We start from the raw sequence: 22,581 nt of genomic DNA, 5'->3' as shown, positions 1-22,581 counted from the left end.
GTGTAACATTCAGAACTCACGTGGACAGAGGGCGCTGGTCCCACGTGGAGACTGCCTGGACCCGGTCCCACCTACTATGTGCCAGGAACACCCTCCCTGTATTATTGTGGAAATCTCAACTCCCCAGCCCAGAACTGCAGGTTACAGCCCCTGATTATAAATAACACCAACTCAAGTGAGATTGGAAATTTTTAAAGGAGATTTGGGATGACTCAGTTTCCAAGGGCAAGAATGTGACCAGGCGTCCAGAGGCTGGAACTGAGGCTGTGTCATCTCTCTCTCCCTGTTGCTCTGGCTTTTCGCTGTACCTGCTGACACAGCGGCAGTCCTAGCCATAGCCAGAGATGAAGTAACAAGCCCCGCTTCTTGAGGGACTCAGACTGGGGTCCTCTGAGGTTCATCGGCTGTGGTGAGGAGTCAGAATGGGGTGCAGCAAACAGGGTAGAGGGGGTCTGAGAAGTTGGGAGGAGTCCACGCAATTAGAGGTAAATCATTCATTTGGACTTTTCAAATGATCTATAACCATCTTCATTTTTCTAAGTTAGTATTTTACTCTAGAAGTCATTTTTTTTTTTTTTTGGCAGTTCCATTTATTCCCATTGCTATGATCTTTTTAATGGTCACTTTTATCTTCTATTTTAAATATCATTAAAAATGCATAGCTGTCATAATGATCTTTTTTTGGGGGGGGTTCTTTTTGAGACAGGGTCTCACTATGCAGTTCAGACTGGCCTTGAGCTCACTTTGTAGCCCAGGCTGGTCTCCAACTCACAACGATCCTCCTGCCTCAGCCTCCCGAGTACTGGGATTACAGGCGTGTGCCACCACGCCTGGCTATAATGATCATTTATAACTGGCACGACGCGTCACCCCACAGTGCCTCCTTGGCTCAGAAGGCCTCGGCAGTCCCTGAGCACAGGAGGCGGCCAGGCCAATAAAACCCTCCCGACCTGACCGCCCCTGTGCTACAGTGAAGACAGCTGTACTGCTGGAAGCCGCAGGGCCTCAGAGAATTGGCACAGCCTGGGGCCGACAGTCCTGTGAAACAGGGCTGGTGGGGGATGAAATCGGAGAGCCCTTGCAGAGCGGCTCGCACAGTGCTAGGCTGTGACATGCTCTCAGTGAACACAGCTAACACTGCCGTGGGAGAAGTACACCAGACCAGGAAGGAACTGCGAATCTGACCCCGGAGAGGGTGAAGGAAGGCTCTGCAAAGACGGCTGTGGGCCTCTCTTGGCAGAGGGAGAGAGCAGCATGAACTGGGTTGTGTGAACGTGGAGTGTGTTTGGAGAGGGTAGAAAGCCCTCACTGGCCAGAACTTAGAGGGAGTCGCTGTGAGGAAGGACTAAAAACGCCAAATCGGGGCCAGATCAGGCCTGGAGTTTTGCCTCTGCCATTTTTTTTTTTTTTTTTTTTTTCAATCTTTTTGAGATAGGGTCTCGCTATGTAGTCCGGGCTGGCCTTGAGCTCACTTTGTGGCCCAGGCTGGCCTCGAACTCGCAATGATCCTCCTGCCTCAGCCTCCCGAGTGCTGGGATTACAGGCGTGCACCACCACACCCGGCTTATGCCACTTCTTAACTGTTCCTTGGCCTGTCTTTGGGCTTTTGTGGGAATTACATGAAAAATGCCTGGCATACAGTAAGCATTCCACCTGTGATATAGTTTGCATGATGTAAGATAGGCCCGGAGGCAAACTGGTGTCCGACCCGGATTCTTCATTCTTGTCACTTGCGATTTGCCTCCTTTTGCAAATCATTGTACGGACGCTAAGGCTGGTCCCAGCTGGGTCTCGGGGGGGAGTTCTGCTCTTGGGTGCCTCATTCAGAGTGTGACAGGCATCCTGTCTGGCTGAGCTAAGGACGTGGCTCACAGAATCTGGGCCGGTTCTTTCTCTCTGTCTCCTGACTTTCAGCCCGACGCACCTCATCTTGCCGTGGAGTTGCCCAAATTACTTAGACATCCCTATAAATGGCGTTAGCGGGCACAGGGCCCGTGTGTAGTCAACACTTTCAGCGAATTCACGTGCACTGCTGAGATTGCCTCCCTGTCCTGTGGGCTGAAGCATAAGCTTGCTGTTATCTTCCATTCCCTTCTCCTGCTTGGGTTTTTCTTTGCTTTAAAGTCTATTTATTATTATACCATGGTAGCGTAAAACTAAAATGAGAGTAAAAGGTATTTAAAATTCTTGCTTCTGCCCACATCCCACCACCCTCTCTTCTGTGCCCGCAGCATCTCCAGGAAACCACTGACATTCGTTTCTTCTGCTCCTTCCAAAGTTTGCTCGCACCAAACGTGGGCAACTGCAAATACACCTTCTTCTTTTCTCCTCTTTTTATTTGAAAGGAGCAGAATAAGCATTCTCTTCTGCAATTGGGTTTTTTTTTTTTTTTTAAATAAAATATATCCTATCTGGGGATCTGGAAGCTTCTGGAGGAACCGGAGAAGCTGCTTGCGGGGCTATGCAGAATCTGTCACCCAGGCGGTTAGCAGAGAAGCTTGGGTGGGCAGTGTAGGGGAAAAGAGGTCACACAGGGAACGCCCCAGCAGTGAGAGGACTCAGCTACAAGCACGTAACTGACAGTCGCCTCCGCCTGATGGATGTCACAGAGCCCTCCCTGCACAGCGGGGACTGTGTCCCTGCGCGGTGGGCAATGCTCACCGCAGGCCCGTGCCCGTCACAGCCTGGATACCCAGCTGGGCGAGTCCTACTCCCTGTGCCCTTCCAGTCCTGATGCTTTCTCCAGAGAAAGGGCAAGTTGAACAGGAGGGAGGGAGGGAGGCAGATGGTCCTTCGGCGCCCCACAAAGGCCGTGCCCCAGTCAGCTCACCCCTTTACAGACACCCCCACCGTCCACAGGGCAGGGAAATGAGCTTCATTCCGTTGTCTTACTGGCACTGGCGCGACTTCTTGCTGTCCCTGCGCCGTGCCGGGGGGTAAGGAGAGCCTTGTGTCACCCTGTGTTGCAGGAGTCGTGCAGCATTTGCAGAATGGCCAGTTGCTGAGGGACATCTACATAAAGAAACACAAGCTCCTGCCGGTCGACTGGTCTGCAGACCAGGTTTACCTCGAGACCACTGGGAAGAGCCGCACCCTGCAGAGCGGGCTGGCCTTGCTCTATGGCTTCCTCCCAGATTTTGACTGGAAGAAGGTTTATTTCAGGCACCAGCCCAGTGCCCTTTTCTGCTCTGGAAACTGTTACTGCCCACTGAGAAACCAGTATCTGGAGAAGGAGCAGCGTCGTCAGTACCTCCTGCGGCTGAAGAACAGCCAGCTAGAGAGGACCTACGGGGAGATGGCCAGGATCCTGGACATCCCCACCAAGCAGCTGCGGGCCGCCAACCCCATAGACTCCTTGCTCTGCCACTTCTGCCACAACCTCAGCTTCCCCTGCACCAGAAGCGGGTGCATCGACATGGGGCACTTCAAGGCGATCAAGATGCATCAGATAGAGGATGAGAAAGAGAGGCGTGAGAAGAAACTGTACCTCGGGTATTCGCTGCTGGGCGCCCACCCGATCCTGAATCAAACTGTCAGCCGGATGCAGCGTGCCGCTGAGGGGAGGAAAGATGAGCTCTTCGCCCTCTACTCTGCTCACGATGTCACTCTGTCGCCAGTTCTCAGTGCTTTGGGCCTTTCAGAAGCCAGGTTCCCAAGGTTTGCAGCCAGGCTGATATTTGAGCTCTGGCAAGACAGAGAAAAGCCCAGTGAACATTCGATCCGGGTTCTTTACAACGGAGTTGACGTCACATTCCACACGTCCTTCTGCCAGGACCACCACAGGCGTTCCCCCAAGCCCATGTGTCCTCTTGAGAACTTTGTCCGCTTTGTCAAAAGGGACATGTTTGTGGCCCTGGATAGCAGCAGTACTAATTATTACGATGCATGCCACAGGGAAGGCGTCTAAAGGGTACATGATACAGCACTGCAGAGCCTATACCAATACGGAAGGCAGGGAAGAGTCCACTTCTAATTTTATGTGTTGCTAAGCATATAAGAGTATTGACTTTTAAAGGCCAAAAATTATGTTCGGAAGCCGTGTAGGTGGTTGGGGCTAAACAACAAGCGCATAGCTGTAATCTAGTACGTGAGTTTCTCGGTACAAAATGGCCAGTTTATAGAGAAAAGAAGGTACTTGATCATAGCCAAACTTGGCTTCCAATGCCAGAAGAATATTCATTACCCAGAGTTGCCAAGCCAAGTTCATATTCTTTTGGCCTGTCATGGAACCAGCAAAACCTCAGCCAAAATGTTCTTAATCTTGAATCTTTTTACCTTGTCCTTGTTCAGTGAAAAATTTCCTGCAGTGATTTATCTAAAACAGAGGTCGGTAATTTTTTTTCTGTGAGGGTCCACAAAGTAAATATTTCAGACAGTGTAGACGCCACTATACATGCACCTCCAGCACTTTGAGAACCAGTTAAATACCAAGGATTATTCAGTGGCTCCTCCAATAACAGCTGCTAGCAACACAGAATATAATCTGCACCTGACACTACAACACAACTCAGTGGGGAATAAACATTTGAATCAGACCGAATCATAGGAATATGATTAGAATAATACTTGACGCTTATGATGATTGTGGTACAAAACAGTTTTAAGTAGGTTTCCAATATTTGTCTGCTGTCGTCTATTTGCTGTATATGCTGAAATTTTTGTATCCCATTTAGTATTTTTATAGTCTAGGAAAATATTTTCTGAGATAAGTTTTAGATGTGCTTTTATCCCTGTATAGTAATGCTCAATTTCCTGTACCTGCTCGGTGGTTGGAAGGAGGCCAGAAGCTGAATTCAGGTACTTGTTTCCAAGAAGACTAAGGATGGCTCATTCCTTTTGACAAGCCATCAAATTGGATCGATTTTTAAACCGTTTTCATGTGTTTCACGTGGTAAATTCCAATTGATTTTTAATACATTTTTAGAAGAACTTTGTTACTAGATGGTTAAATAATATTTCTAAGGTATTTTATATATTAGGAGCAATTTAATTAAATCTGTGACTTCTGAATGAATGGTGCTAGTTCTCTCCAAGGAAACGTCAAACGTGCAAGTGAGAGCCTCCGGTGGCAGTGGCGTCCCCACCCCATCTGTTCGTTTTTTTGTCCAGTGTTGCCTTGGGACGTGTCTGTTTCTATAAATAAATTTTTGAAGAACACTTATCCTGTACAAGGAATGGTGTGTGCGCAGAAGTCCTTCCCGTTCTTTCCAGGTGAGAAACGGCATTTTGAAATCTTATTTGAACTGCTTTGGTTAGTGCTGAAAATCATATTCTCTCTCAAGTATTTGAAGCCTACTCAGGTCTTCTGCTCCCACGCACAATATATCCAAATTGGAACTGCTAAGCACGGCTTGAGGATTTAAAAATAAAATTAAGTCTGAAGACTTTTTAAATAAATTTGTAAGGTCTGTAGGTAAAAAGTAAGTATTTTGGCTAACACCAAAAAGTATAGATAAAGGTTTTGCCTCCTAAAGTGTCAGGTGTGTACAACATTAAAGCACGTTCCTCAGTATTGAATTCTGAGCCACTTGACCCCGTAGCAGACACTCATTGCTGAGCTGAGAATAAGGGACAGCCCTGGACACATCAGGGTGTGTAGGTATGTATGTATTCAGCTTCCTTGTTTTTACAATTAAAATTAATACACACACAACTGGAAAATACTACTAAAAAACAACATCAAAAATGAAATTCTTTTAGAGAGGAAAAAGCAAAACTCAGACTCTTTTACAATGTGCTACTCAAACCAGATGTGTGGGAAGTTTTTCCCACACATGCACACAACAAGGAAGCATTTCTGAACCTGGTGTCATCTAATTTAATACTGTCCTGAAATGACCTGCCTGGAGAGAGTATCAGACCCAACAGGTTGAGGGCTCAGCCCCAGGACTGCTGCCCCTACACACACACACACACACACACACACTCTCTCTCTCTCTCTCTCTCTCTCTCTCTCTCTCTCTCTCTCTCTCTCTCCAGATGCCAGTCACAAACCTCAGGTCGTGTGCTCGCTTCGGCAGCACGTATACAAACCTCAGGTCGTTTCTGCTTCTGCCTGATCCACCGTAAATGGGTTGCCAGCACCCTCTCTGCATTTAACTGATATGCTCAAGTGGCTCACAGAACTTAGGGAAGCACATCTGCTGGCTTGTTATAAAGGACATTACAAAGGATACAGATAAAAGGTGTGTCAGGTGAGGTGTGGGGAAACGGTGAGGTGCACCCATGTCCTATCTGGGTTGTCACCTTCAGGAACCTCCGTGTGCTCAGCTATCTGAACTCTGCTTTTGGAGTGTTATGGAGATTTCATTGCATGAGTGTGATTGATTAAACAATGGATGATCAATTTAATTTCTCCCTTGTGCAGAGGCTGGGGTAGGGCTGAAAGCCCCAAGACTTTTTTTTTTGAAAACCCCAACTCTTATCCTGCCTTGGTCTCTCCGCTGACTAGCTCCCATCCTGAAGCTATGTAGGGGATGCCTGCCTCTACTCACATCACTTGGTATACCACCAAGATACTGTTACTTCAGAGCTCTCAAGGATTTTAGAACAGGATGAACACCATGTACATTTCCCACAAACTCTAATTCCCACCTCTGGTCACCTATTTGGCAGATATTTTTCTGGAAATTTTCCATACAGGTATGAAAATATCATTTTAAATAGAAACAAGATGGTTTTATAAAGTTCTGTGACTTCTGTTAAAAACATATTTTAGTTAAACTTGTTTCCCTTAACAATATCTTCTGAAGGTAGTTCCATTTTTAGACAGAGCTCCTATTATAGCCACTGAATAATATTTCATAATGTGGATTAAACATATTTTTAAATCTCATTAAAAATGCTTGAGACTTAAAACCAACACACTAAAATAAGATTGCAAGGCTTTACATCGAACAGAAAAGAGGCCGACAAACACGTTGACTTTCCAGTCCCACTGAGCACTTAACCCTTTTTCATCACAGCCGCGGGTATTTATTGATATAAGTATTTGTTCCCCAACAGAATTGTGGAACTTAATTACAGGCTATTAACAATTAATAGCCTAACAAACATTGCTAAGCCAGTTTGAGGGTCTTTGTAGGAACAGCAAAATTAGACCTTCTAGAAGATCTGGGTCTCAAAGACCGATGCGGGAAGGACAGGGGTGCATGCTCCCGCCTTCCACCAGCCCTGGCTGAAGTGAGTATTGCCTTTCTGCATAAAACATGACCACAAATAGAACGTGGAAGACCGTGGGGCCTGGATACCAGTTCACTCCCATTGCCAAGGCTACCCACTGAACGTTGAGATTATAGCCCTGCCTTTGTGCCTGCCCTGAAGCCAGCTCAGATAAGTAACGAGAGACGCTAAGGGAAACCACAAGTTCATCAAAAGGGCTGGTCAGTGCGTCCGCCTCTGACTCCTACTGCTGGCTGAGACAGGCCTTGGCGAGGAAAAGGAGTCACTGAGAGGCCCGCACAGTTCCTCTCAGAGCTGCAGGGCCCTTGGCCTGGCTTCTGGATGACTGTCAGTGGTGAAGGTGCCGCTTGAGAATTCCCCCTCCAAGGGCTCCACAAATCCTCCCAACACCAAGGAAAGGCTATTCCTCCAATACAAAAAGGAAACGGGCTCAGGATTGATGGGCCTTCTCTAAAGCAAGAGTCATAGCCCGCAGTCTAACCAACTTGACATGCTACCAGTGAATTTTAAAGAGTGCTTGCCGTGAGATGCTGTGGGAACGGATCATTTCATTTACATTATTCCATTGATTCTTTCCCAGGTACCACACTTGCTGGTATCAATGAAGAATAAAACATAGTAGTGTTTCAGAAATTATTAAGTCTGAATGGTTAGAAATACCCCAATTTTGCCTCTATCTATGGCTTGCTATTTTTGTTAAAACTATGGACAGCAACATAAAACCATTCTCCGTAGCGATGCTATATTTGGCTCAACCACTAGAGGGCAGCCTCAAATACAATTTTAGTCCTCAGGGCCCCCAGTCTTGCATCTGCAGAGGCAGGACGGTTGGGACGTTTTAATAGGTCAACTAACTGTCCCAATTTGCCTGGCACTGAGAAGTTTCCACAGGGTGCAGGGTTTTCAGTGCTAACAAGTGACGGAGTCCAAGGCAACCCGGAAGAAGTGGTGAAACTAGCGTTACACGCTACTGTCATTCTTGCTTTCAAGAAAGGGGAAGCAGGACAGAGGGACTTGTCTAGGCGTGGCGTGGCTGGCTGGTATGTAGCAGAGCTGGAACTCAAGTCGTGTCCACTTAGTGGGAGAACCGAGTGCTTAAGCAGGGTATATGATAACCCCTCTCTACCATTTAGATCTATTTTCGGTGCGATGCAACAGAAACCCGATTGCAGCGGCTTAAGTGAGTAAAGACCGTTTTCTCCTCTGTCTCCACAACACCATCAGATCCAGATTCCTCCTGACATCTGATGGACCGGAAGGGATGGGTCGCGTGGCTCACCTCCGTTGTAAAGGAGTGTAGGGTCATTCCAAACAAAACAAAGCCAGGCTCCACTTCCAAAGGGGGAGAGGAAGTGTGGACGCTGCGTAGGGCCTAGCAGTGAGCGCCTCTAGCAAAGTGCTGCGCAGAGCTGAGGGTGTGGTGGGCGCTGCGTCACCAGACACCTCCGCTTCACAGCCTCTTTCCCCGACTGCTGCCAGCGCTCAGCTGCCCGCGCTTTCCGGGGCTTGCTGTGGTGAAGCCGCAGGCCCAAGGACAAGCCTCCTTTCCAGGGTAGCCACATTCACTGGTAGTCACAGCGGGGATTGAAAAGCTCGCGTCAGAGCTCAACAGGCAAGAAGGCCTTATGATGCATCGCAGCCCAGCTTCTGCCTCAGAGGTGGCTTCCTGGGAACAGCGCAGGACAGGCAAAGCCTGCGGGCCAAGCTCTCCGCTTGCCCGGGCAGGAACCCTGGGGACATTTACAGGAAAGGGATAATATATCTACTGACCAAAAACTCCTCCTGCAGTCACTGCCTTTGAAAGGCCTACCATTTTGTTTTGGAACCTAAATACAGTCCACTTTGTGGGTACAGATTCTACCCTCCTCAGGGTCCATCAGCTGCAGATCAAAAATACTGGGGAAAAATTACATCTTCCCTGAACATGTACAGATATTCTTTCATGTCATTATTCCCCAAACAATGCAACTGTTTACATGTAATTTCCATTGTAGTAGACATTATAACTAGAGATAATTTAAGGTATACAGGAAGATGCTCATACATTATATACAAACATTATGCCATTTTTTATAAGAACTTGAGAATCCACAGATTTTGATATTATAATGGAAATTTCTTATTATAAAGGAGTCCCAGAGCCAATCCCCTGTGCATACTAAGAGAAAATTGTGTGCATGTAGGAAGGAGTAGGAGAAATTTTATTCTGCATGGTTCACAGTCAATTACAGAGGGCTCTTATACCATGGCTTACCATTTAATAACCATATACCATGGACTGGACCCTGAGCCAATCCTTCAAATGACACAGGCTGTGTCTTGCACAGTGTAAGTCACCATCTAATACAGACATTTGTTACCCCCATCTTACAAGTAAAGAAACTGAGGCACAAATGTAGCCAAGATCTCATAGACAGGAGGGAACAGCAGACTCGGGCCGGAAACCTGGATTATCCTAGAGCACAAAGTCTTCCGGGCCCCTCTAGCAGAGCACTGCCTCTGCCCCACTGCTCCTGCCCTAACACTGGAGCCGTAATGGGTCTGCTCACAGGGGCGATCTGCTCCTGCAGCTGGTTATGGGTATTTATAGTTCTAGCTCCTTTTGTTTCTTTTCCCGTTTTTTTCTAATGTAATATTTTCAGGCAAGTGGGATCATCTCACAATAGATGGTCTTAGCGTGGGTGCTCATAAAAGCAGAGTCTGAGGGAGAAAAGCTTAAGTGTGGGTAATTGGTTAGTGTGATCCCAGGGAGCAGGAGTGGAGGACGGTAGGAAAAAGTGGGAGGGAAAGCCGACGTACGGATGCACATGGAGCTGGCCGACTCGAGGGTGGCTGGTTGCACCACCCCACAGCGCCTCCCGAGGACCTTACGAAATATGTCTCACGACGGCTCAGTTGGGGGAAGGAAGAGGGAAACATTTATGCACTGACTCCATGCACAGTGCCTCAGAGAAGCCGGAGCGCAGGAAGAGAAGCAAGCTGCTGTCAGGCAAAAGCCTGCATGGGCCCGGTCACCACAGCGGCGGCTGGGGAAAGCCAGTAAGGACTGGAAGGTGGGCAGGACCTATGTGTGACATGTGGGATAACCCCGTACTGGCTGAGCTGTAATGGGCCACGCACTGTGCTGAGCTTTATATGCATAACCCTGTTCCATTTTCACAGTGATTGTGAGACTGAGGAATATTGCTATGATCCACATGTGTAAGGTGGAGAAAGAAACTCAGAGGAGGTTATTTGCCTGGTCCTTACAGCTGGGAAGCGGCAGAACGGGAAGTCAAAGCCGCCCCACTCCTGTGCCCTAGCTTATAATCGCTATGCCGCGGCAGTTAGCGTTTCTCATGGGTCCTATGTGGTATGTGTGGCAGCTTGGAAATACATACTAGGCATGTCTCTGGCAGCTATAGATTGCATAGGACATGCCCATAAATTCATGGCATCATAAAACAAACCATATCATGCCTTGTTCACAACCCTTCTGTAACCCTTCACTGCCTTTCAGATAAAAATCCAAGCTCCCTGAAATGACCCACAAGGCCCTTCCTGGTCACCTTTCCAGCTTTATCACTTGTAGTTAGTACAAGGATGGAGGAGCTGTACATGGACGTGAGTGGCTGACACACTCCCTGCATGTCTGCAAGAGAGCAAAGGACCTTAGTGTGACCGTAGGATGTCAGACATGCAGGACCTCTGACAGAACCGTGACATCCAGAGCAGCCGCAAATCTGCCTGGGACCCCAGCAGCCTCTCGGCACTGCACTCTACCCCACCCCACCCCAGTGGCTTGAAAACCACACAAATCAAGTTCAAATCCAGTTCTCTATTACGTCCAAGCTACGGGACTTCAGACCCAGACATCTGGGCTCCAAATCTCGGATTCCTCACCGGCAAACTGGAATGGTAACTCCTGGGACAGAATGTACGTGAAGCTGCAGCCACGCGGGCACCTTGACACGGCCAGAGCTGCTGCTGTTCTCCAGTGACTCCTCACTGCTACGGGTCACCAGAACCTGAATGTGTTCCCGCCCCACTAGCTCACCTACACGCATAGCGCCACCCTCTGGGCATAACTAGGAGGTACAGTTTCCTGGGCACATGCACTTGCCGCTGGCATTGAAAAGATTTTGCGTTTCTTGAGTTCTGCTTTTGGGCTCAGCCTTGTTTGCCACCTTGCAAACACCTAGGTAGTCAGTCCCCGTGGGAGCTCATCCTTCCCCACATTTCCTTCGTTACCTGTGCCGAACCTCCACCCTTCCTGCTTTGGTTAGAGTTAGGCAAAGGAATGGAAGCCTGGAAGCTTTAAGCTCCTCCCTGGTTCACAGAGAAGCTGAGGAAGAAGCAACCCGGACATGATCTGTGCCTCCACTGAATATATGCTTTATTGAGTTACCCAGGCTAAGGCACTATGGTATTGCAGCCTAAATAAATTAGAACAGGGGGCTGCCTGGCAAGCGCAAGGTCGTGAGTTCGGTTCCCGGTACTGGAGAAAAACCAAAAAAAAGAAAAAAAAAACAAAAAAAAAAAAACTAGAACGGGGGAACCAAGAAGTGAACATTCTGATCACTTCAAGTGAGGTTCCTAACCAGGGCTCCACAGATGTGTTTCAATTTTTCTGTCATAATAGTGTGACTATAAAGACGTCTGTTAATACAGGAAAAGGAGTGACAGCTGTCATTGGATTCTCAGGAGAATCCGGGACACATAAACTATGTTCAGAACTTCTCCTCTGGAACAGCCTCAGCAACAGGTCAGATAAGCAGAGCCCTGGTCTGAATTCTTCAAGCCCCGTTTCTTTCTCCTTCCCATCAGCCCAGTGTAACAAGAAGGGGACTACCAAATGTCAGAGAGGAAAGACAAAAGACAGCTGGGTGTGACGTTTCCACAGTCATTCTAAGAAATCAACCTGGATTATTCAACATGGGGGCCACACTTAGCCCAAGATGGCAGAGAATCTTTAACCTGAGGTGGATACATTTATCAGGAACTTTGTTTGTGGCAGGGAGTATATGTGATCATAAATAGCTATGTGCTGTTTATATTTACACACACGTGTGTTCACAAGGTGTCTTAGTCTGTTTCCTGATACTATATCAGAACACCAGAGCCTGGCAATTTATAAAGAAAAGAAATTTATTTGTTCACAGTTCTGTGGGCAAAAAGTCCAAGACTGAAAGACCACATCTGGTGAGGGCTTTGATGTTGCACCATAGCATGGCAGAAGACTTCAAGACATTGAAACGGCAAGAACAGGCCAAACTAACTTTAACTGCAAATGCACTACAGAGAAAATTAGCCCATTCCTGAGTAACCATTTTAATCTATTCACGGGGCTAGAGCCCTCTTCATATAATCACTTTTAATTAGGCACCTCTTCCCAACACTATTGCATTAGGAGTAAAGTTTCCAATTCATGAACTTCGGGGGACACATTCAAACCATAGCCCAAGTGTAGGTATAACTGTGAGCTGTGTAGGTATGAGCACGAATGGCCTGGGGTCAGTGTCTGTACCTTTAAGTCCTGTGACTATTGCAAACGTGTGCACATCCATATGAAGCTGAGACAGTTATGAATAAGGATGTCACTGCTGGGAATATCTGCAGACATTCTGCTGCACACATCAAAAATCTGAGAATTCTCAACTCCTCCCTCTTCCTGACGGCTCCGCATCCACTCAGTTCGCACTGCTACTATCCACGTGGGCTCTCATCACTTCTCCCCGGACTCACTCGCTCGGTCCCCAGTGCCACCACCCTGCGGCCCCACGAACCAGCAGCCACGGCGGTGGTGGCAAAATGAAACTGGGGTTAGATACCTCTCCTGAAGTGAACCATAGCATTCACGGTCCGGGGTACCACCCATCTCCTCCGTGTTACTCTTTCGGGGTTCTTTCAAGGTGGCAGCCCTGCTCATTGAGATCTGAGCCCTCTTCATCTGGAATCTTTCGCTCATGGACTCGTCACCCCCAGTCTGGCTCTATCCTACACCCCAAGGATCTGACTCCAAGCCTAGTCCTCTGGCATTTATGCTCTATCCCCACGTCCCTGCCACGGAGATTATCGCATGCTTCCGTAAGAGTCAGGTCTCGAGCGGACAAAAGCCTGTCATGTCTCATTCCGTAGCAAGACTAAAGCAAGCCAGGTACAGGGGATCACACCTTATTCCAGAGCCATGGACCCATACAAGACAGGGCCATCGATACGCGCGTGCGCACAGGAAACAGTTGGAACTACGACTCCCAGAATCCTCTGGACAAGGACTACATTTCCCAGAAAGCTTCGCGAAAAAAAAAATCCGAACCGGAACTGCAGTGTTTTGGAAAGCGGGAGAGAGTCTGGTGGCGTGGTCTGTTTCTGCAGGCGTGGAGCGACCTCCAGGGGTCGTTAGTGAGTTAGAGAAACAGAGTGTGAGGAAGGAGTCTGATGCAACCCTTCGGATCGTAGCTGTGCCGCGTCTGGATTTTCTGCCCCGTGGGCGTCGAGGCTTGCCTCAGCCTAGCGCTTCTGCCTGCTGCGGCTTTGTTGGCGTTGGGTACATTCTCCCCTCTCCCTCTTGGGTGTGTTTACTGGGTAAAGGCCGGTGGCTGGATGGTTCCAGACCCCCTTTTTTCCAGCCTTGCACTTCCTGTTTTCTTGAAAGAAGAGTCGAGGTTGGCCCCAAGGCACAAGCCACAGGATCCCACACGTGGGTCCCACACGTGGATCCCACAGCTCTTTTGCTACTTCTAGCGCATACTGCATCAGGCGAGAATGCGGGCTTTGCGGGGCAGGCGTGAACAATGGCTGGGAGGGGGAAGATCTGTGGATCCTGGCCTGCTGCCTGTGTTCCCAAGCAGATAACTTTCCCCTGGTCCCCACTAATCCAGCTCATATCCTGGGATTGTAGAGGCGTGAAGCCTCCTTCCTAAGACCTTCTGCTCCCGTCTCATCCCTTAGACTCCAGCCTATCTGAGGGGACCTATTTTCACCTTTCTCCCCCGAAGGCACCAGACAACCTGGCCAAAACAATTGGTGGCAGATGGGAGCTTTTGGAGGAAACGAGAAGAACGGAAAGTCCAAAGGAAAAGCTTCAAGACATGTGAGGGTCTGAAAGTTACTGAGGCAAAAGGGAGGCGTTAAGGTGCAGGGGTAAGGGGTGAGAGGGAATGAGACTCGTTTTCACTGATCACTGAGAAGGAAGTGATCACTGATCAGTGATCACTGATCACTGATATCTGAGAAGGAAGGAATATATGTGTATCACAAAGTAAGAAGATAAAGTCATTTCTCAGAACTATAGTTCTTTATGGGAGATACAACCAAAATAGTAAGTTAGTTTTGTTCTAAACATTTTAAATAAACTGCACACTCCCCTAACCTTTCCTAGGGAGTTAAAACCACTGGTAGTGTATTCTGTGAGATTTCACAAAGGTACCTGGCACTTGCCCCAGGTTGCTTCGTTCCTGGGTCCCTGGGTGAACCTCTGCAGGTCCCTGAGACACTTTTAGGGGATCTACAAGATCAAAACTTTTTACCATAATACTAAATTTTTTGCATTTTTTACTCTATTGACGTTTACACTTAAAATTGTGGACACAAGTGAAACTTGGTACAAATGAATCAGGGCAGTGGCACTAAACTGTGCTCGCCGTTAGTGTATTTTTCACTGGTATATTTGCAGGGGTGATGGGTAGAGAAGCCAGTTTCATTCAACATCCTTAATGTTCATTTTACTCTATTTTGAACCTTAAGTACATGATTTTAATATTCTGTGTGACAAAATGGGAAATATTCACAAAGCAAAGGCTCCACATAGCATTCAGTATCTTGAGGGAAAGCAATTCTGTGGTTATTTTGAGTTGCTAGCTGAACTAGCCCCTTTTCTAGAAAACACCTCTTTTATTTGAATACCAGTATAATTCCTTGGATATAGGTGCTTGGTAGACATTTTCTAAAAAATGAACAAAGTAAGCTCACCACTTAAAGGGAAACAACTGAACTTCTTTAATGCCAATGAGAACATTTGTGCTTTCAAGAAAAGAATTAGAATTTCAAAAAATGTATCTGCCACCCTGTGCTCAGCAGCTTTCTGATATTTAAGCCTTTTTCTAATAAGTTTTTGGGGGCCGTGATTTTAAAATATTAAATAAAAAATGTGCCAAGATTTAGAAGATCTGCACAACTCAGAATATTAGATATCTCTTGTTGAATAACAAATTAGCCCTAAACAGTGATTTAAAACAAACATTTATGATCTGACAGTTTCTGTGGTCAAGAAGTTGAGAGCACTTCTGTAAGTGGTTCTGAGTAAGTTTCTCATGCAGCTGCAGTCAAGATGTCTGATACGCTGCAGTTCGGTAATGGATTGATGGGTACTGAAAGCTCTGCTCCCAAAAAGGCTGACTTACATGGCTGTCGGCAGGAGGCCTCGGTTATGGTTGTTGTTTATATGTCCCCCCAAAGCCTCATGCACTTTTAGATGGGGTTTTTTTCACAGGCAACTGAGTCGAGAGTTTGTAATTGATTCATAGTGCAATGCTGGGATTAAGGGTGCTGGGATTAAGGGTGAATGAGTGTTGGATCAGTCCGCTAACTGGATTGGCACCACCCTAATCTGAGTAGACTGGATAAAATAAAAGGGGCAGAAAAAGGCTTGTTTTCCCCTTCTTGTTCTCACTTGGTTTTTGCTGTCATTTGCTGCCATAAACTATTGCCCCTCTGCCATGTGCCATCTTGCCTTGGACCCAGCTGATTATGGACTGAAACCTCTACAAATTGTGAGCTAAATAAACCTTTCCCCCTTTAACTTTGGGTGTTGGGTATTTTGTCTCAGCAACAAGAGAAAAGTAACTAAGACAGCCTCCTTTCCTTGTTGCCTGTTGGCAGAAGGCTCAGTTTCTCCCATGTGGACCTCTCTACAGGGCTTTGGGTATCTTCACAGTATGAAAGCTAGCTTCCTTCAAAGCATGTGATCCAAGAAAGGGACAAGACAAAATCCTCAGTGCCTTTTATGATCAACCCCCAGTGCTTCTGTCATTCTCCCACATTCTGTTTATTAGAGGAAAGTTACTCTGTTCAGCCCTCAGTCAAGGACAGGGGAATTCGGCTCCACTTCTTAAAGGAATTAATGTGAAAGAATATCTGGACAGCTTTTAAGAACACTCCACTCAATGAGCCATTTTTTCCAAATAACCTATGGATAATGAAGAAGGAGGAGGGAGAGCAGAGGGGAAGAGGAAAAGGAGAAGGACATATATGCATAAAAACTATTCCAATTGCAAAACAGTCTGATGGATTTTTAATATAATAGAATACCAAAGTGTCACTGGTGTAGTTCTAGATTCCACATTGCTACTGACCTTTAAGAAATAATCATTTGTCGAATTTTGGTGTAGTGTCAAAGAAAAATAGCCACAATTATATGAAAAGGTTATTAAAATGCTCTTGTTGAAAACAATATGTCTGTGAGACCAATGTTCTCCATATGCTTTTAAACCCATCAAGCCACATTGGAATGAAGAAACTGAGAATCCAACTATATTGTAGTAAGTCAAACAATTAAAAGAAATTTGTAAGAAACAAACAAAGAAACCAAACAACCTAGCACATTGGTACATTGGACCTTATTTGGCTTTAACACATTGTGTGTGCATTTCCTGGTTCTCTGAATCTGTCCCTGCAACAGACTGTATTTGGGACGTTTAATTTGTACCCTCAGAGTCCCCAGGCCTCTAGCTATATATATGCAATGTCACCATATCAGAATGCTTCCAGTTTAAATCAGACAAAGTCACACGTGCGTGCACACACACATGCAAACACAAGTCTGCATCTGGTTTAGTCTGGTTTACTCTTCCTTTCTCCCCCAGGGTCAGGCAAGATGTCAACATCTGTCATACGTCACTTCATGTGCCAGGCTCTTTCACCTAAGGACTTTGTAAGTATGGATGTCTAGTGACATTCTGCAAACAGCCACACTGAATCCACTTTAGACCTTTTTATAGGAACTCGTATGAGCGCCTTCTAAATGACCCTGTACAACCAAGGCCAAGGCAGCCTGGCTGCGCACGGCTGACTGAAGAGACCCTCTGCCAGTGGGGCTGCACAGGCCCCCTCTCACTGAAGAGCCTGGGGCGATGAAAACAGCTCGTTTCTCTTTCACTTCCTGATAGTGTAATTCTCCAAAAGATAATAAAGTAGTAAAGCTAAAGAATTAAAGAATCCAATTAACAGGCTTAAGTGTATATATGAACAAAACCTGGGCTTGGCCAACAAGGGAGAAGGGGAATGACTAGGGAGTAGGCACCAAAAAAATCTGCTACAATTGTCTGTACCCGTGTATTCTAAAATTTTCCACAATAAAACACTGCAGAGCAGGGTGTGGCGGCACACACCTGTAATCCTAACACCCTGGCAGGCTGAGGATTGCAATTTCAAGCCCAGCCTGGGCAATCTGTCTACTTAGCTAGACCTTATCTCAAAAAATAAAAGAGGTTGGGAATATACCACAGTGTGAAGGTGCTGGGTTCATTCCCTAATTAAAAAAACAAAACAAAACAAAAAACTTTGCCTATATGATTAAAAAAGAAAAAGAAAATATAAATATGAGGTAAAATTGACACATAAAACTAGAAAAGGTAGTCGTACCTTGAGGTATCTGAGACAGATATAGTAGTAAAGGAAGCAGACCCATTTCCTGGAAACCAACTCACTAATTAGTCAGAAGCAGACCCATTTCCTGGAAACCAACTCACTAATTAGTCAATCTACCATATTTACTTCTCTTATGTACAAAATTTACAGCCTTTCATACTGAATGGAGTTCTCTTCATGGTTTTTAAAAATTTCTGCAAAATTTTAGTTACCCAGTATGCTTTATGCCTCTGTGACAACATTTTAAAGAATATTTAGTCTGTTGGGAGAAAATAAGATGTTTAAAAGAAGAAAGGCTAAGAGTTCAAATACCTAAATCAATTAAGACACAGACAAAGGATATAAACAGAAGTCACAAAGTCAGAAATACAATTGACCATAAGAATATGAAAAGACTTTCAACATTAGTAATAATAGCCAAGAAGATATTTCTTTTCACAAAGCATATTATCAGCTAATTAAGGAGTAATAGGGTTGGTCAAGGTGTATCTGATGTCATTCCTTCCATAGAGTTTAGAGTCGGTGCAGATGTAAGTTAGGAGAGTAGCCAAGAAGCACTTGGAGGGCTTGGGAGAAATAAAAACAAATGAAATGGATTAAAGACAACAAAGACAACTGAGAAGGTTGATGAGAGGGAAAGGAAGAAAAGGATGGGACTGGCAGAGATCAGAAATATAAAATGAAAACAACTGGCTTGAGTGAATTAACCTAAGGCCACTCACTGGCAAACAAAACCTGTTAAGATTGAGCAAGGACCCTGGAAAAGAAGGAGGTTTGTTAGCAAACAGGAAACGGTGATTTTCAAAGTAGTACTAACCATGCCTTGTGGCGTTTGTCGACTTCCTCCCGTGTTGGCCTGTTATTACATAGTAGTTTGCTTCTGAAAAGCAGCCTGAGACCTTGAAGGACTTCTTAGTTGTCTCCTCATTGCCTAGTGGTCAGTATTTCTCCCATGTGATTCTAAGATACAAATCAGATAGTTATGCTGTCTTTGTTGGAAATTTCTTTCTCTCTCTTAAAACTTCATGAGTCTTCCCAAATCCTAGAAAAGCATGAAAGGAGGCTGCCTCTGCAGTAGAGTACAGCTAAGCACAGCAGGGTGCATGTCTTAAGCCTCTTCCACCTCACACTTGAATTCAAGTGGACATTCTTTATTTAGGAAGCAGACACTATATGTGTTAGGTCTTTTGGCGCAAGTAAAACAGGACAAAGTAAAAAATGCCTTTATTGCGGGCATGGAGAAGACCACAGAAGAGAAGGAGGATGTGAAGCTTCTGAGGGCCTGGCCAGGAGAACAATGGTATATAGGGCTAGGCTGGGAGTGGGGGTTTAGCGGGCAGTCTGTGTGACAGGCAGATAGTGATCGGGCAGGGGGCGGGAAAAAGGAAACAGGATGTTGTAAAAAGAAAGTAGGAAGTTGTAGTTTGACTGGGGAGGAGGAAGGTGGAGCTTGCCACACGGCCTCCAGTGGCCCACGCCATATTGGCTCGCCACCATGATGATTTAGCAGAATTTTTATTTAGGCAGAAACCCATTAATATGGTCACTGGCTTTCTCTGTGGTTCATACCATTTCCTACACAGTGAATCACAGAGCAACCAGACGGCAAGAATCTGCAGAAGGGAAGTGTTATGAGCTTAGTTGTATCTCTCCAAGATTCATATGTCGAAGCCCCAAACTCAGTATTTTAGAATGTTGCTGTACTTGGAAGTTGGGCCTTCAAAGTAATGATTAGTTTAAAATGAGAGCATCATGGTAGACACTAAATACCACTGGCTCCTTATAAGAGGGGGAAATTTGGCACACAAAAGCCCCACTAAGGGTGTGGGTGCACAGAAAAAAAACACCATGTGAAGAGGCAGCAAGAAGGTAGCCATCCTCAAGGCCTCAGAGGAAACCAACCCTGCCAACACCTTGCTCTTGGACTTCAAGACTCTAGAAATGTAAGAGAATAAATTTTTGTTGTGGAAGCCATCCAACCTGTGGTGTTTTCTTAGGATAGTTCTAGCAGACTCATGCAGGGGCCCGCAGGAGGAAGGGCTTAGGGCTCTGGGAAAATGCAAATTTAAACCCTCCAGTTGACTATCAATGGAAATTACTTCTAGGGGCCTCCTTTGAATACAGAAGAGGTTTCTTCTGTATTCCCATTCCCGTTTTTACTTTTGTTCAGCAAATGAAAGGATGTTCTTACACAACCCTGAAAGTTCTAGGTTAAACCAATGACCAATAGTAATTTGGGAAAAAGAAATTGGAGTATCCGGCTAAGCAGATTGGATCTCTCAGTTAGCATGTCTCCCCCTCCCCCCCACTTAGCCTTGGCGCTGATCTTCATCCCCAGCCCTTTTTTTTTTTTTTTTTTTTTGAGATGGGATTTCACTAAAATGTTTAGTTGCCCAGGCTGGGCTCAGATTTGCAATCCTCCTGCTTCACTCTCCCAGAGAACTGGGATTACAGGTGTGTGCCACCATGCCCAGCACCATGTCTTCTAACTCTGCTCAAGGATGTAGTCCTTGGCTTTGTAGATTCAATGCTTTTTTAATTCAGGTCCCAGTAAATGATTCCCACACTGATTCTAAATTAACTGAACTTCACTGGTTAACAGTAAGAGCTGTATTTGCCAAGAAGGCTCACAGATTCATGGTAGACTACTCCTCACATCTTTTTCCATTAAGAGATAAGTCCTATCAAGAATAGGAGTCCTTCCTATCCACGTCAGACTCATTCTTTTTTTTTTTTTTTTCCAGTACCAGAAATCGAACTCACGACCTTGTGCTTGTCAGGCAGGTGCTGTGCCACTGAGCTAAATCCCCAGCCCAAGATTCTTATTCTTTAGAACTCACTGAGAAGTGCTTTTCCTTGCTTTCCTGAGAAGCACTGGATTTGTCCTGCTCTGATGTCCCTCGTGTCAGAGATACCCAATTTGAGTATTTTAATTAGTTGTTTATGAGTCTGTGTTTCCCATTAGACTGTGGATTCCAAGAGAAAATGGATTATGTCTTATCTATTAATTTATCTTCAGTAGTGTCTAGACCATAGTATATACTAAGAACAAACAAAAAACAGGAGGATGAATGAATAAAATTATGACAACATGTGTCTTTTTTATGAGACAATCTTTCCAAATGGACCAGAGCAGTCATGTGCCAGGCTATCTGTAATGTCTTCCTCCTCAGCTCTTCTAGATTCTTCAAGGACAAGCACCCTTCCTTGAGTGGTATCCATCCTATACCCTTCTGTTTTGTCCCAGTTAATGAATGGTCCTTTCCCTGCTTTCATGTACAAAGAGACCCCTTACTCTTACCACTAAATTATCGCCAAATAATAGCCCAGTGCTAATTATCTTTGGCAGAGCCTGCTAGAAGCAACACGTTTCCTATAGATTATGGTATCTGTGAACTATACCTCCTGACCTGGGCTCCAGATGTTTAACCCCTCTCACGTTTGGGTTTGTTCACCTCTGTCAGTGGGCTATACTCTCCAGGCACTCTACATGGACTACCACAGCCAGATTCTAGCCCAGTTCCATGGGCTAGTATAGGGATTTCAATGGGGTCATGGAGATTGAACACTGGGCTCAAGGAAATCCAGGGACATGAACTCAAAAAGTTGATTGCTAGGCAAGTACAGATAGCCAAGAGTCTCATACTCCTTGTTTGGGCAGGATTGAAGATCTAAGTATAGATGAACCTGACCCTAAAATGTGGATGCGTATAGTGTCTTATAGTCTAGAGAAAGAATTTAGAAAGCAGGTGCCATTGGAAGGTTCTTTGGGCCCTGGTATTCCAAAGAAATGCACCAAATCCATCAGATCCAAGTTTCACCATTGCCTTTTTGCTTGTATAATCCCTACCATCATTCCCGTTGACTGTTTGATGTGCTAATCTCCATGAAGGCGTGATCACTGCTGTATTTCCAGTAGTATTGTGAAGGACAGTGGTACCCAACAAGTATTTGATGAATAGCCCAGGAAATGGATGTGTGATTAGATGTATGCATGGGTGGATGGATGCACAAACAAACCCATAACAATCTATTATACAGCACACATTCCTAGTTCCCACAGCGATTTGTCCTTCTCTCTGCGATAGGTCTCTTTGTCCAGCCACCTGCTCCTTGATGGCCCTGAAAGCCATTAGTCATTGCCTCAAATGGCCTGCCTGGCTCTGGAGGTTAGCTTTTCATTAACTAAACCGTTGCACCACTCACTCCTGGAGCCTTAAATTAATATGGGTTAATTCTTAACTGTTTCCCTTCTGTACATGGCATTTAATGGTTTGCCTTTATCTGATTTTCCCCAATTTCCTGTGCATTTGTGGTTTTCTACAGGAGCCCTCGAGCTGGGGCCTTAGGCAGCCACACCAGATGAGTGTGGGCACTTGAGTTTTCTAGGAGGCCTCTCCTGCTGCCCTGGGTCTCATCCAACTGCTGTCCTCCCATCAGAGGCCATTTATGCTACAAGAGGAAGAATACCCTTCCCAAAGTCAGTTTTTTGGGGAAAAGAAGATATAGCCAGAGCCCCAAAAGAAGGTTACTCTGCAACAGCTAAAGGTCGGTGATATACTTTTCCTTCAACTCAGTAAAACTGTTTGTGTAATCTTTCTTGTTCTTGAATTCTTTTAGTGTGTTTTCTCCCAGTATCCTTTGCAACAGACAAGAAAGAAAGATTCTTAAATCAATAGGCTAAGTTTCATGGACAGTAAGAGTTTATCTCTCATTGACTCTCCAACATTTAGCATAGCGCCTGATGTGATGCTCAGTAAATGTTTGATGAAG

The 22,581-nt window shown here is 45.7% G+C and overlaps 2 protein-coding genes across 16 annotated transcripts in view; both read left to right on the top strand.

Moving 5' to 3' along the window:
* Pxylp1 (2-phosphoxylose phosphatase 1) overlaps positions 1–5,168 on the top strand; it is a 59,136-nt gene extending 53,968 nt beyond the window's left edge. For all 15 annotated transcript variants that reach the window (XM_005407772.2, XM_013506274.1, XM_013506267.1 and 12 more), the window contains one exon: positions 2,970–5,168. In XM_005407772.2, coding sequence (XP_005407829.1) covers positions 2,970–3,907 — 938 coding nt within the window. In that variant the 3' untranslated portion in view covers positions 3,908–5,168. The remainder of the gene's footprint in view (positions 1–2,969) is intronic.
* Positions 5,169–13,127: 7,959 nt separating this feature from the next.
* Positions 13,128–22,418, top strand: LOC106146962. Its single transcript, XM_013506247.1, has 4 exons — positions 13,128–13,708; positions 14,160–14,254; positions 17,025–17,092; positions 22,135–22,418. Exons 1-4 carry the CDS (start codon positions 13,128–13,130, stop codon positions 22,186–22,188), a joined length of 798 nt encoding a protein of 265 aa, XP_013361701.1. The 3' UTR covers positions 22,189–22,418.
* The last annotated feature ends 163 nt before the right edge of the window (positions 22,419–22,581 follow it).

Source organism: Chinchilla lanigera, unplaced genomic scaffold (genome assembly GCF_000276665.1).
Source record: "Chinchilla lanigera isolate Chin_1 unplaced genomic scaffold, ChiLan1.0 scaffold00107, whole genome shotgun sequence".
NCBI lineage: Eukaryota > Metazoa > Chordata > Mammalia > Rodentia > Chinchillidae > Chinchilla > Chinchilla lanigera.
This window is presented reverse-complemented; position numbering and strand designations above follow the sequence as displayed.